A 13,057-nucleotide genomic window follows, 5' to 3' on the forward strand; every position below is an offset into this window, starting at 1 on the left:
TACAAGCACTAATTGATCTTTGTTAGATTTTTCTGTAGGTGAGAGGTAATGTGGACAAGAAGGGGAGTACCCAGGAAAAAGCCATAGGACTGACATGTCCTCCTCTTAACCTGTTTGCTTTCTAGTAGTCAATGTTTCTTTTATTCCTGCCCATTAAGGCAGGAACTTATGTTTTTTCTTTACTTTTTAATTTTTTTTTTTAATTTTCACTTGGCATCAATGAGTGTTTTCCTTGCCTACATGACGGCAGGCCATTCCAGCCCTTGGTATGTGAGGACAATAGAGGAATGTGTTCATCCACTGGACCTGGAGATTAAAGATGTTGTTAGCCACAATGTAGGGCCTGGAACCACCATGTGAGTCCTGTGAAAGAGCATCCTGTCTTTCAACTGCATTGTCTTGCTAGCACACCCATATCATCTTATAGGAATAAATTGAAATTCAAGATTAACTTATCGGTTATCTTTGTCCATTTTGATTAAATATATTCTTCCTGCATGGACAAATGCTTGTTCAGTGGATGAAATGTAGCCCCTATGAAAGACCCCCGCTTAGCAACAATAACGCCATTTCTTCAAGGCTGTGCACACAGGGCGGGCCAGGTCATGGACCCAGGTGGCCAAACAAGATACTGATGGGCAGCCAGCTTGCAACAGACAGAGAACAGAAAGCCCCCAAATAAGCCCTATAAGGCAACTGCTCTCAGAGAAGCACAAAGCAGCTATTCTCAGAAAAACTGCAGCCCCAGCTGACACCAGGAGCAGTGTCTTTGGAACCGTGTCCTTAGACTCACTCCTTGACCACACTTAAACTAACCAATTAGAACCCTGTAACTATGCTTCTGCTTCTGTCCCTCACATCTGCCCCACAAGCCCTATGAAAAGAAAACTGTCCCTTTGTCCGGCGTGCCAGTCCTCCAAATAGGCTGTCACCCACGGACACCTGTGTGGGAGCAATAAACCCTTTTGTGACTTGCATCCAGTGGTCTCAGCTGGTTCTTGGGTCCTGGGGTCTCCTCAGGTAAAGGTACTCTAGATGAGGGTCTTTCACCTGGTTTGCTCCATAGAATCTCATGGGACAGTGTGATTTCTCACCATGCCACACAGATTGGCATAAAATTAAAAATATATAAAGTGCTTATTTACAGAACTTTACACTAAATGTCTATTCCTTTGTTTCCAAAACATTATATTTAGTTCTCCCTCTCGTTCTCTTTCTGACTCTCTCTGGCTGTGTCTATGACTCTTTTTTAAGTTATTCATGAAAGTGCAGGCAAGAATGACAACCAGTGGAGGGCAGTAGGTCATCCTAAAGCTGGAATGACCAGTGATGATTAATCCTGGGACAGGAGATCTGGAAACCAAAATAAGATCATCTCCACTAACAGAAATGATCTTTCCAGGAGCCCTTTCTCTAGATGGTCCTACCCTGCTTCAAGAGAATCTATTGATGAACAGCACTATACTGTGGAGAGAGTTGTGTCAGGAACTTCTTCACAAAAATAACTATTTAGGCTCTGACTACATACTTTGTACATCTTTAGCATGGGAGGCTGGAGAGAGACATTAAAAAAAAAAGAGAAAAAAAGAAAGAAAAAAACACTCCCTGAACATTGATGCCCCAAAACAAAGTATTCCACACTCATAAAAGAAACTTTACTGAAGGTCAAAACACACATTGAATCTCACACAATAATACTGGGAGACTTAAATACCTCACTCTCATTAATGTCCAGGACTTTGATACAGAAATTAAACAGAGATACCATGAAACTAAGAGAGGTCATGAACCGAATAGATTTAACAAGTGTCTACAGAACATTTCAACCTAAAACCAAAAGAAATATCTCCCTCTTATCTGGCCATGGTTTCTGTTTAAAAATTGACCATATGATTGGTCACAAAACAAGCCTCAAACAATACAAGTTTATTGAAACAGTCCAGTGCATCCTATGAGATCACCACTGACAAATACTAGATATCAACAATAATGAAAATACCAGAAAAACCCACATATCTATGGAAACGGAACAACTCTCTACTCTGTGGTAAATTGGCCAGAGAAAAAATAATGAAAGAAATTATAGACTTACTGAAATTTAATGAAACTGATGACCCGGCATACCTACACTTATGGGACATAATGAAAACAGGGCTAAGAGGAAAATTAATAGAACTATGTACCTTGGTAAAGAAATCAGAGAGATCTTAAGCTAGCAATTTAACAGCACATCTGAAAACTCTTGAACAAAAGGAAGCTAACACACACAAGAGTAGTAGATGCCAGGAAATAGTCAAACACAGGGCCAGAACCAACCAAATAGCAACAAAGAGAATGAAACAAAGAATCAACAAAACCAAAATCTGTTTCTTTGAGAACAACAAGAGAGATAAATCCCTAGCCTAACTTAAGGACCCAAAGAAGGTATCCAAATTAACAAAATCAGAAATGAAAAGAGTAACACAAGAAACCCAAAAAATTCAAATACATCATCAGATCCTACAACAAAAGTCTCTACTAAACAAAATTGGAAAATCTAGATGAAATATATTATTTTCACGACTGCAAGTTCCAAAGTTAAACCAAGAGCAGATAAGCTATATAAACAGTCCCATATCCCCTAAGGAATAGAAGAAGGTATTAAAAACATCCCAACTCAAAAAGCCCAACAGAGATGGCTTTAGAGCAGAATTCTACCAGTCCTACAAGAAAGACCTAACATCAACACTCCATGTGTTCCATAAAAAAGAATTCCAGAAAATAGAATCATTCCTTAAAGTAGAATTAGAAGGAACAATACCTAATTCATTCTATGAAAGCATGATTACTCTGATACCTAAACCACACAAAGACCCAACAAAGGAAGAAAACTTCAGACCAATTCTGATTATGAATGTTGTTCCAATAATACACATTACTATTCTTACAAACTCAATCCAAGAAAACATCTCAAGCACCATTTACCATAATCGATCAATTAGCCCTAATCCTAGGGATGTAAGAGTCATTCAATATATGAAAATATATTAAATTATCCCACTACATACATGAACCAAAGGAAAAAAATTACATGGTTCTCTCCCTAGATGCTGAAAATGCATTTGACAAAATACTGCAGGCATTCATGTTAAAAGTACTAGAAAGACCGAGAATTGAAAGCACAAACTGAAACATAATAAAAGCAACATAGAGCAAAGCAACAGGCAAGATCAAATAACATGGAGAGATACATGAAGCAATCCCAATAAGATGAATGAGAAGTCAACAAGACCCACTCTCCTGTATCTATCCAAAAAGGCCTCAATCTTCTACCTAGAGCAATAAGACAACAAAATGGAATCAAGGGGATACAACTTGTCAAATAAGTAGTCAGGGTATCACTATTTGCCAATGATATGATAGTATAGAAAAGCAACTTACAAAAAAAAAAAACTTCTATTCCTGGACCTAGAAGAGAACTAGCAAATCAAATGACCAGAGACTACAGTGACATCAGCAAAAAGCTATCAGTAATTTGTTCTTCGGTTGGAACTACCTAAGGTGGTCATTTTGAAGGAGTGCATAGTGGGGGTGATTTCTGTTCGGAACCCCAGGTTGTGGTAATACTATTTGGATATGGGTTTTGCTAATCAAGTGGACGAAATTTTATGTGTGGCAAATAAGAAAGCTTTTGAAGACAACCCCCAAACACTGCCTTTTCTCTGAAACTTGACCTCATGGGATTTTAATGTTTTGAAGAAATACACAAAATGTGCACACAAACAGCTGGACCTGATAGGGATGAAGACTCAGGAAGCAGCCATAACTGTGGACACCTGGAGATTAAGTGTCACAGGACAGAGAGGGCAGTGGGGATTGGGGATGTGATCTGAGTGCACAGTGGTCATCTATGGCACACACCCATCTTCTCTGATAAAAAGGAGGAGGTCAAGGAGCTGTTGCCTAACACATTCATAAAGCACGATGTCCAGTCTGTACATGGCTACATTACAAAGAAGCCAAAGGAAATCACACTGAAGGGTGTTTCAATGGCAATTTTCGAGTCTTGGTGGCAACCACTGGTACTGCCTAAGGTAGACATGGTGGTTCAGAGCTGTTCATCAAAGAATGTGGAGTCTTCACGAGGACCAGCGGAGACCCAGAGATACAAGCCTGAGGAGAAGGGGTTCCGACTAGCCAGGGGTCAGAGAAATCTCTGCAGAGAGCACACAGAAAGTGCGCCCCTGCCCTGCCTGATCCAGGGACCAGGAACCCACCATTGGGAAGGAACTCTGGAAGACTATCTAGATGGCAGAGGTAAGCAGGATGGCAGCCATGGTGCTTTCAGGGGACAGCATTGTGGATGCAGGAACTATCAGAAACACAGGCAGGAACAGTGAAGAGGAGGAGGAACTTCAGACAAAGTTCAGAGGAAGAATGGGAGGTTGCAACAAAAGAAACAGATCCCAGAACAAAGGCAAGAAGAAGAGTTTTAGTAAAGTAGTAGAGGCAAGAAGAAACGGTTCCCACTGGGGAGCCCAGGGCCCTTCCTGCTCTGAGTCCCAGTGCTTCCTTCCTGTTTGATCATTGCACTTTGATTGGGCCTCCTTATTTGCAGAGGGAGGCTTCTGAACTGTCCAAGCACTCATCATAAACTGTCTTTATTTTGGAAAGTGATAGGAATAAATAAATTAATCAATAAATATCCTGAAGAGGACTAAACAAGGGCTCTCTTATTGGACCTTCAGTGCACCTCCCAGGTGCTGCTCCTCTAACTGGAGGCTCAAGAGCCTAAAAAGCTGGAGGGTGCAGAGATGACCAAAGCTCTCTCTCTGGCTGCAGCTTTAAAACACTTCCCTGGTGCAGCAGATGCCCTCTGCAGCCTGTAACTTCTAAAGAAGTAAATATCTGTCTTTTGATCTGCTGAAGAAGATGATAGAGGATAGTCTCATTTTCATGAAAGTGGAAATAACCCTGTGGCTCAGAGTGGAAACAGCCACACTGCAGGATAACCCTATCTCTATGGTGAAGTTCATGCTCTGACCTCACAAAGAACCACTGTGATAGAAGAATGAATGTCCTCAGTATAAGACTGTGGACTAGCCTGTGAGTTTTGTCCAGATAGAGCAGGAAGCTGATTTGGGTGACCTGTGGGACTCATTCAGAGTTGACTAGATATTTCATTTTCAGGTTGTATTATCTCACAACCTCTGTGCACCAGAGCACAGGGAACAGCCTAATGGACAGCAATTTAAAAACAGAGACTTTGGGAAGTCAGTATAATGTGGGTTTCTTACTTGGCCAGGGTTCATTTGGCACTGTGAAATTGGCCTGGCACCTGAAAACCAAGGCTCTGGTTGCCATCAAAACGGTACAGATTAGCGAGAAGAACATCAGGTGGATCCAGACAGAAAGAGCAATATTGGAGACACTACAACATCCTTACATCATTCGCCTTTTCCAAGTCTTAGAAACAGCAAGTAACATACATTTTATATTGGAATATGTCCCAGGAGGAAACTTATTTGAAATAGTAAGAGACCAAGGCCAACTGTCGGAGGAGGAGGCAAAAAAAACATTTGGACAGATAGTTTCGGGAATAAAATTCTGCCACCAACGAGATATTGTACACGGAGATATCAAGCCGGATAACATAGTAAGAGATGCCAAAGGTAATATCAAAATAATAGACTTTGGCCTAGCCAGGAGATGCAGACCTGGGAGATTAATGAAAGTGCCACGTGGAGCCAGAATATATTTTGCCCCAGAGCTTATATTAAGGGAGCCCTACGAGGGAAAGAAGGCGGATGTGTGGAGTTTGGGCGTGCTGCTCTTTTTTATTACAGCAGGGTTCTTCCCGTTTAGAGGAGAGACCATCAAAGAGATCAGTAAAAATATTTTAACAGGGACCTATGCTGTTCCACGTTTACTCTCTGGACAACTGGAGAACCTGATCCACCAAGTCCTCACGGTTCCCCCAGAGATGAGGCCTTCCATCGAAGAAATTGAAAACCATCCATGGGTGAGGAAGTGCGAAATAACCATCTCGACCAAGATAGACCCAGACTTCAAAATCATTGATATGCTGTGTGACATGGGATACAATGCCATCCAGATTTTGAATTCCCTGCACAAAAAGAAATACGATGCACCAATGGGTGCATATCTAACATTAAAAGCACATGTAGACCTAGGGCATAAGCATGGATCTCCCTCTTCAGCCAAGGCTGTGGATCCCTGTCCTACACCATCCGCATCCCCAACACATACTCTTCCCCTAAAGAGAAGGGCCAGTGAGCCAAACTTTGGCCTCCTCCACATCAGGCCCTCAGGAGAGCAGGGGCCTGTTCCACTGAAACCATCGGGACACAAGTTGGCCAGGAGTGTGTCCCTGCCTCCCATTGCTCTGCATTACCCCTGTAAGCAGAGCAGAGCTTCTAGCAGTGTCCCACATTCAAGAGCAGTGGCTGGCCCATGTGTGTGTAACAACGTATTAGAAATCGAAACACTCCCGACTACTTCACAAGACTCTGAAATTGAAATAACATCTCCCTGTCAGAAGATTGGGCGACTGAAGAAATTTCGTAGGTGGATACGGAATCGCTTCTCCAACATCTGCTGCTTTCCCTGTGCACGAAGGAAAAAATGACAACATCCATTCTCCAAAAAAAATGGCTCCCCTGGAAGAGGTAGTGAGAAAAACCCGATGAGAAGGTAAGCATGTTTGCCAGGTGGGGATGCATCTCAGCTCTGAATTTTATTGTCTCTGTTTTATTCATGTCTTCTTATTGGAAAAAAATCAAAAAGATGTATTTTTTGGAGTCTGTCGGGATGACAAGATTTCTTTCTTTCTCTTTTTTATTTGCAATTGATTTTCAGGTCTTTTAAAAAATAAACAAACTTATTTTTTTAAAAAAAAGATAAATATACAGATTTTCAAAGCATTTGTGCATAAAACTATATGAAAATATTTTTTCAGTACTTAATTGATTTTTATAGGTTTGATAGTACTCTAAATTTACTAGTTATGATGAGCATAAAATACATATAAAATAAATGTAATATGGAAATGTTGAAGTTTTCTTGATATGTAAAGATTAAACATAATGATTTTTAAATACCAAGGATTGCCACAAGGCTGCATTCTTAGCTCTTGAATTATTAATGCTTTAGTGTCTAGAGGTTTACCACACTCTTAGAGGGTGTTATAAGCTTATTTTCAGAAATTATTTCTATCCCAGCTGGATTAAACCCTGATCCTTAACATCTGAGAAAAAACCTTTTTGGAGAATGCCTAGGTGGGATCTAAGGCAACTGAACTAGCAGTAACCATCAAGTGTCTGTGGGTACAGCCAGGGTGAAAGGGGGCATGTATACCTGTTGTCTGTGCGGAAAATATCCAGGAAGAGATTATGCTCGGAGTCCTAGTGCTTGAAATAGTGACAATGGTTGAGGTACAAGGTGGCCATATCAATGTCTTTCTATAATTCAATTGGACAAGCACAGTGTACTAAGCCCTGTGAATACTCACATTGCTGCTATGTTTCTTACATTGGGTATCAGATGTGGATTCCAAGTTCTTATGTGTATTACATTCCTCTGAGATGAAATGGTTACAATGTCACCTTATTCTCCGCTGTGGCATTCATAGCCTAGGCATACAGCAGCATTCTAGTCTTTCAAACCATCTTGAAACCAGGGCTGACGAGCTTCCAGAGGATCTTCACAGCCAACAGGCTCAAGGCAACAGAACTTCAAACTGACTCTCCCAGCACACTCACCTCTCACATTCTACACTGTCCTTTCCTCCCATCACTTGCCCTGATACCAACAAGAAGAAATGTGCTCCCCATGAGCACAACAAATGCCTGCTCCAGAACACAGAAATGTGAAGCCTCCCGACACAGCAGCATTGTTGCTGGCTTACCTAAGCATTCAGTAAATGTGCTGTCTCAGGCAGCTACGCTGCAGGCCACACCACACTCAAAGTGGCATCTATTCAGATTCCTACACATGTGCACACCTGGGATGCACCTTCATGGTTTCTCACAATAACCAGGTGCCTTAGGTATCACTCTAAAGGTGCAGCAACATTTGAACTAGCCATCCTCCTGAGAGTCAACCCCAGAAGGATTGGGACATTGTATGTAGCTGACAGCAGTGCCATTGGCAGACATAGAAAGTGGGCTTCAGGTGTGAAAAAAAGAAAGTCCAGGCTTCTGTCTGCCTGACAGTGTTAAGAGTCTCGTTGCTGGGCTCAAGAACCACACACTGAGGTTTAGAAAACACAGAAAGACAGAGTGTTCCATGAGGGAGATCACTCAGCCTCTGTGACCTGCTTTCCTGTGGGTTTGATGGGAGTAGTTACACAGCACATCTTTTGCACTTTGCCCAGAAAAGCTGTAAATCTTTTGAATGATCCAAAAAGGCTTCTATTCCTAAGAATCTTGAAGATTTGCATCCTAACCACTGCTATCTTTCTAACACTAAGTCTTCTTCCAGCAACAGCTGTGCTCCAGGTTCCTCCATCTCTGGCACCCCTGACTGCTCTAGCTGAGGCTTTCTGGGGACATAGGATCCTTGAGATTGAGATACCTCTGGAGGCCAGTCATACCTACAAAGGGGCATGATTATACTGATCTGGCTATTTTTTTCTCCTTCACCTGCTATCCCATATCTCTGTAGAACAATTCATCTGGGACTTTGTTTTGTTTTGTTTTGTTTTTTGAAGACCATACTTCATTGTCTGCTTTTATTTTTCTGTATAAAAACTATACCAGTATGATTCAGGAAGAGAAGAAAACAAATACACTTGACATTTAGTGTAGAAAAAAGGGAGGTACCGGGGGGTAAACCTATAAGGAGAAGTGAGGGATTGTCATTTAAGGCTGAAAATGATCTCTGTAAAAAGCTGGAGGACTCTGCACGGCCTCAGGAGTAGGCAGAGCCTGCCACTTCATCCAGGTCCTCCCACCGAGTGTCTGGAAACTGAGGCAGGCAGCCCCTCTTCTCACTCCAGTCGCTTTCCTCCTTGTGCAGGTCTTGGTGCTGCAGGGATGCCTCGGAAGGCACAGACTTGCTTCTGTGGGTTAAAGGTCAAATTTTCCAGCAGCAGCTGTCCTCCAGATTCCTCCAGGTCTGGCACCCCTGACTGTGCTGGACAAGCCTCTCTCGGGGCAAAGGCTCCTTGAGGAAAAGATACCTCTGGAGGCCAGTCTTCTTCTTGAGGATATCAAATAAGTTCAAAGACTTTGCCCAACTGGTCAGCTTCAATTTCCACAGAAGAGAGGCTTCTGTTGAAACATCTCTCTGATGATACATGCCTACAGGTGTTGCATAAGTAGACGGCAGAACTTCATGAGCCCAGCACCAGAGGGTAACATCCACAGACACGAGGGCCATCTGGAAGCTGAACATTCTGGCTAGGCCAAAGTCAGCCATCTTGACTGTCCCATTACTTATCACTAGAATGTTCTCTGGCTTCGGTTCCCAGTGAACAATGCAGTTTGCATGAATATAATGGAGGCTACTTAGAAACTGGTGCATCAGATCTAAAGGTCTCAAATGGCAAGCATAGTGGCGTTGCTTTGTGCAGGTATGTCCTCATGTCCTGGTATATATGTTCAAATGCTAGGATGAACTTGATGTCCCCATCAGTTCAGGAAGTAGCACAGATATCAATCAGCCATGCAACACTCGGATGTTCAAAGATCTTCATCATCTTTAACAAGGCTGCCTCATGAACGGTGCTGAGAGAAAGGACTTTCCCAGCTGCTGTTCCATTAGGAACTCTCAAATACTTGAAGGCCACACAGTGGCCACTGTGGGGATCTCAGGCTTAGTGTACCATCCCATAAGCACCAACACCAGACATGGGTACATATCAAATGGTCGCCATTCATGTAGAAGGGGATCTTAAGCTTGGCCAAGGGCAATGAAGGTGTGCTTTTATCTGGGCCTGGGAGCCAGTACCTGAGGCTTTGTACCCAGCTGAGATTTTTTTTTTTAATAATGTAGGAAGCTCCCATGAGACTTCTGTGGTAAGACTGCCCTCATCTGGAGCTACAATTCAAAAGGTGTTTATCAAAGCCTTTCCCTCTACATTGCTGAAAGAAACAGAGAGAACAGTGGGGTGTGTTTGGCTGTGGGGAAAGGTTTTTAACTTAAAACTCATGCATACAACCATCCTGAGGGAAGTCAAGTATAGTAACTGAAGGTAGAAATTTAGTAACAGAAACAACAATAGAGGCCGTGAAGGGTGCTCTCTATTGGCTTCTTTATGATTTCTGTGTCCTGTTTCCTACTCCCAGCTAAGCTCCAATCCATACTTTCCTAAACACTTACATTCAGTAAATAATGAGGAAAATGTACATCAGGTGGAGTCGAAAAAATGAATAGGGCATAATTTAAAATAAACAATGTATGACTTAAATTTGACCAAATTGTCAGAAAAGTATCCAACCCAGAGGGACAGAGGCAGTCCCTTACTGGCATGCATGCAAGACACTTCAGGGTGTGAGCTCCTCCTCACTCTTGGAACAATGAAGAACTTGAACTTGTCTCCTTTCAAGTTTTAACTCATGCATCTATTAGGAGGCTCAGCCACTTTCCCTCCCCCAATCAATTCTATTCTCCATTTGTTTCAGTTCTAGGACTTGTTGCTGCTGTCTTTATCTGCACATGGTGGTCATTAGAGTCATCCTGAACCAAATTCAGACAGGGAATAGAGGGTCTGGACTCTCTATATCCCAGAGTCAGCATGAGACAAAGACCATTGGCACAACTGAACTCTCCTCTCTCCATCCTAAAGTCCCGGGTGTTCCTTTACGTTTCAGACACACAACATGCTGACATCCAGTAGTCAATGGACTTGACAATTTTTAGTAGTCACTGGCTGTCTCATGTGCAGTTTTTAGTCATTCTGGAAAAGGTAAAGGGTCCATTGCTTCTCTCATCTCTGAACTTGTCCCAGTTCCCTGTTCTCCTGAGCCCTTTGGCAGTTATCCTAGTTGTAATCTTCCAAGGAAAGTCACATTCAGTAGTATATTCTCAATAGGGATGATCCTGCCACTGTCCAATGTGTCCTGTGTTTAAGTCACCTCACATCCAATGCCTCTCTCTCCTTCAGTGTCTCCTCTGCAGATGATGGTGCTGTGCTACAGAAGCTTGTTCATGTGAGTCCAGGATGGTCATGGATTCCTGACTATGAGGGCTGTGGTTCATTGTTGCTAAGGATCACATCTCAAAATAACAACACTGAACTGGAAATACAAACTGAAATTCTGCTACCTGAGCAAGTTATGCAGAAAATAAGGAAGGATGTTTTACACAGGGACAAGTGTCCAAATGGAATCTATAGTGTTGATCTGGTGCCTGGAAGAGGAACAATGATCAAGTCTCTAATGGGCCACCTCAAAGTCTCCCTGCAGTTCAGAGGAACACCAAGGGCCCGAACTCTGTGGTTGTGATACCAGTGTGGAACATCTCCCAAGCCTTGACACCAGCATCTATAGATAAACAAAGGACTCGATTTCTACACTTTTGTTCTGCATGCTAAAACAGTAAAACAACAGGTATATAAGAAATGACATACAAGAACAGGGCCTCTTTGATAGCTACCCAAACCATCTGATACACAGTCCTTCAATTTCTGTACCCCAAGAACAAGCAACTCTCATTCTCATAGAACACATAAGCTGGCCCTTGTTTCTCTTCCTTCCCCCATTTGTTCTTTCCATCAAGAGGAAGACATTTCCTTCCTGTGCTGACATGGTATTAGGATATGGTTCCCACAGACAACAGAAGCTCCTGAGAAATCTAATGCTTGTATGAGTGAACCTAGAGATGAAAGTGTGGATGGACATGTTCCCCTTCACTTCAAGCTGCAGTGATGTCACCATCTCACGCAGAATTCCATGTCTTAGTGGAGTACCCGCTGACAAGGTTTTTCTGCCATTGAAACTCAGGTAATGATTGCTTTGTATCCATAGAGGAGACTTGGCCGTACAATTAGCTCCTGGCACTGAGGAGGCAGAAAGGATGATATACCTGTGACAGTGGAAGGCTGTATGCAAAAATTAATGTGAGGCCAATCTGGAAGCTACATGGTGCATCTCCTGATCTTTTCTTCAGTTTTTCATTGCAAGCTGGTGTTTTCCTAGTGACAGGACTGTTATCTCCCTGACACTCACCCAGCCCTCCTTCTCAGTCTTTAAAATTTGGACAATAGAGAAGGACCTCTACAGATGAGTCAGTGGGTGAAACCCTGACATCTGTCACTGCATTTCCTAGCAATTCTTTCCTAAGTGTGAGATGTCTGCCAGAGCTAGGCTCTCAGTTCTTGCCTTGCAACCTGTTGAGTTACTTCCTGGACTGTGCCTACTCCAATCTTCCTCTAGCACCATGGAAGCCATTTTCATTTCACAGGTCTGACTTCATTCTTACCCACAAGGAGCAAGGGTGAAGACTGGCTCTGAGATGTGTTCCCAGCTTCTAGACTATTTGAAGTGGTGTGATCTCTTCTTTTGTCAGTTGCCATTCAATAACCAGAGTGAGGTGCAAGGATTTCTCTACGTGCTAGATCCCAGGATCATCAGTGTGATACACATGCCTTGTCCGAGGGGCTGACAGACTGACAGAGCCCATTGCATTCAGGAAGATGAAGGTGGTGAGGTAAGTCCATATCAAAAGAGGTAAGAACAGTAATGAAAATGGAGTTAGCATCCTAGTCCTGGTGGTTGGGAAACAGTGTCCCTGAGAAGACAGCTCTGATTGGCTGAGCCTGCAGAGAAAGAAGGCATGAAACTGAGGACATTGAGAGCAACCATGTGGCACTCAGCCATCATGAACACGTGGAACTGAGGAGTGTTTGTGATACTGTGCACACCCTAAAGGGATTTACTGTATTTCATCTTTTGGTGAAATTGTGTTCTCTACACAGATCACAGGCCCTGGGAGAGTTGACTGTCACAACAAGCCAAAAGCATGAACTGTGCACTCCTCTTGTCCTGGTGATGGGAAAGTTAGAAGACGAGGAGGCCATCCTGACAGAGGGAAAATGTAAGGATGCTGTGTTCCT

At 42.8% G+C, this 13,057-nt stretch overlaps 1 protein-coding gene and 1 pseudogene across 2 annotated transcripts; one reads left to right on the top strand and one right to left on the bottom strand.

Annotated features, from left to right (window-relative positions):
- Positions 1 to 240: 240 nt before the first annotated feature.
- On the top strand, positions 241 to 6,628 carry LOC308416162 (putative sperm motility kinase W; the record flags this gene model as incomplete). Its single annotated transcript, XM_080942603.1, has 2 exons — positions 241 to 336; positions 5,285 to 6,628. 2 exons carry the CDS (start codon positions 241 to 243, stop codon positions 6,626 to 6,628), a joined length of 1,440 nt encoding a protein of 479 aa, XP_080798729.1.
- Positions 6,629 to 8,910: 2,282 nt separating this feature from the next.
- On the bottom strand, positions 8,911 to 12,517 carry LOC308416163 (cyclin-dependent kinase 4-like; annotated as a pseudogene). The gene is made up of 2 exons: positions 12,424 to 12,517; positions 8,911 to 9,810 (listed from the first exon to the last, which is right to left on the bottom strand). The product of its transcript is annotated as a cyclin-dependent kinase 4-like (transcript).
- Positions 12,518 to 13,057: the final 540 nt, after the last annotated feature.

Source organism: Micromys minutus (assembly GCF_963924665.1).
Source record: "Micromys minutus genome assembly, contig: SCAFFOLD_744, whole genome shotgun sequence".
Taxonomy (NCBI): Eukaryota; Metazoa; Chordata; class Mammalia; order Rodentia; family Muridae; genus Micromys; species Micromys minutus.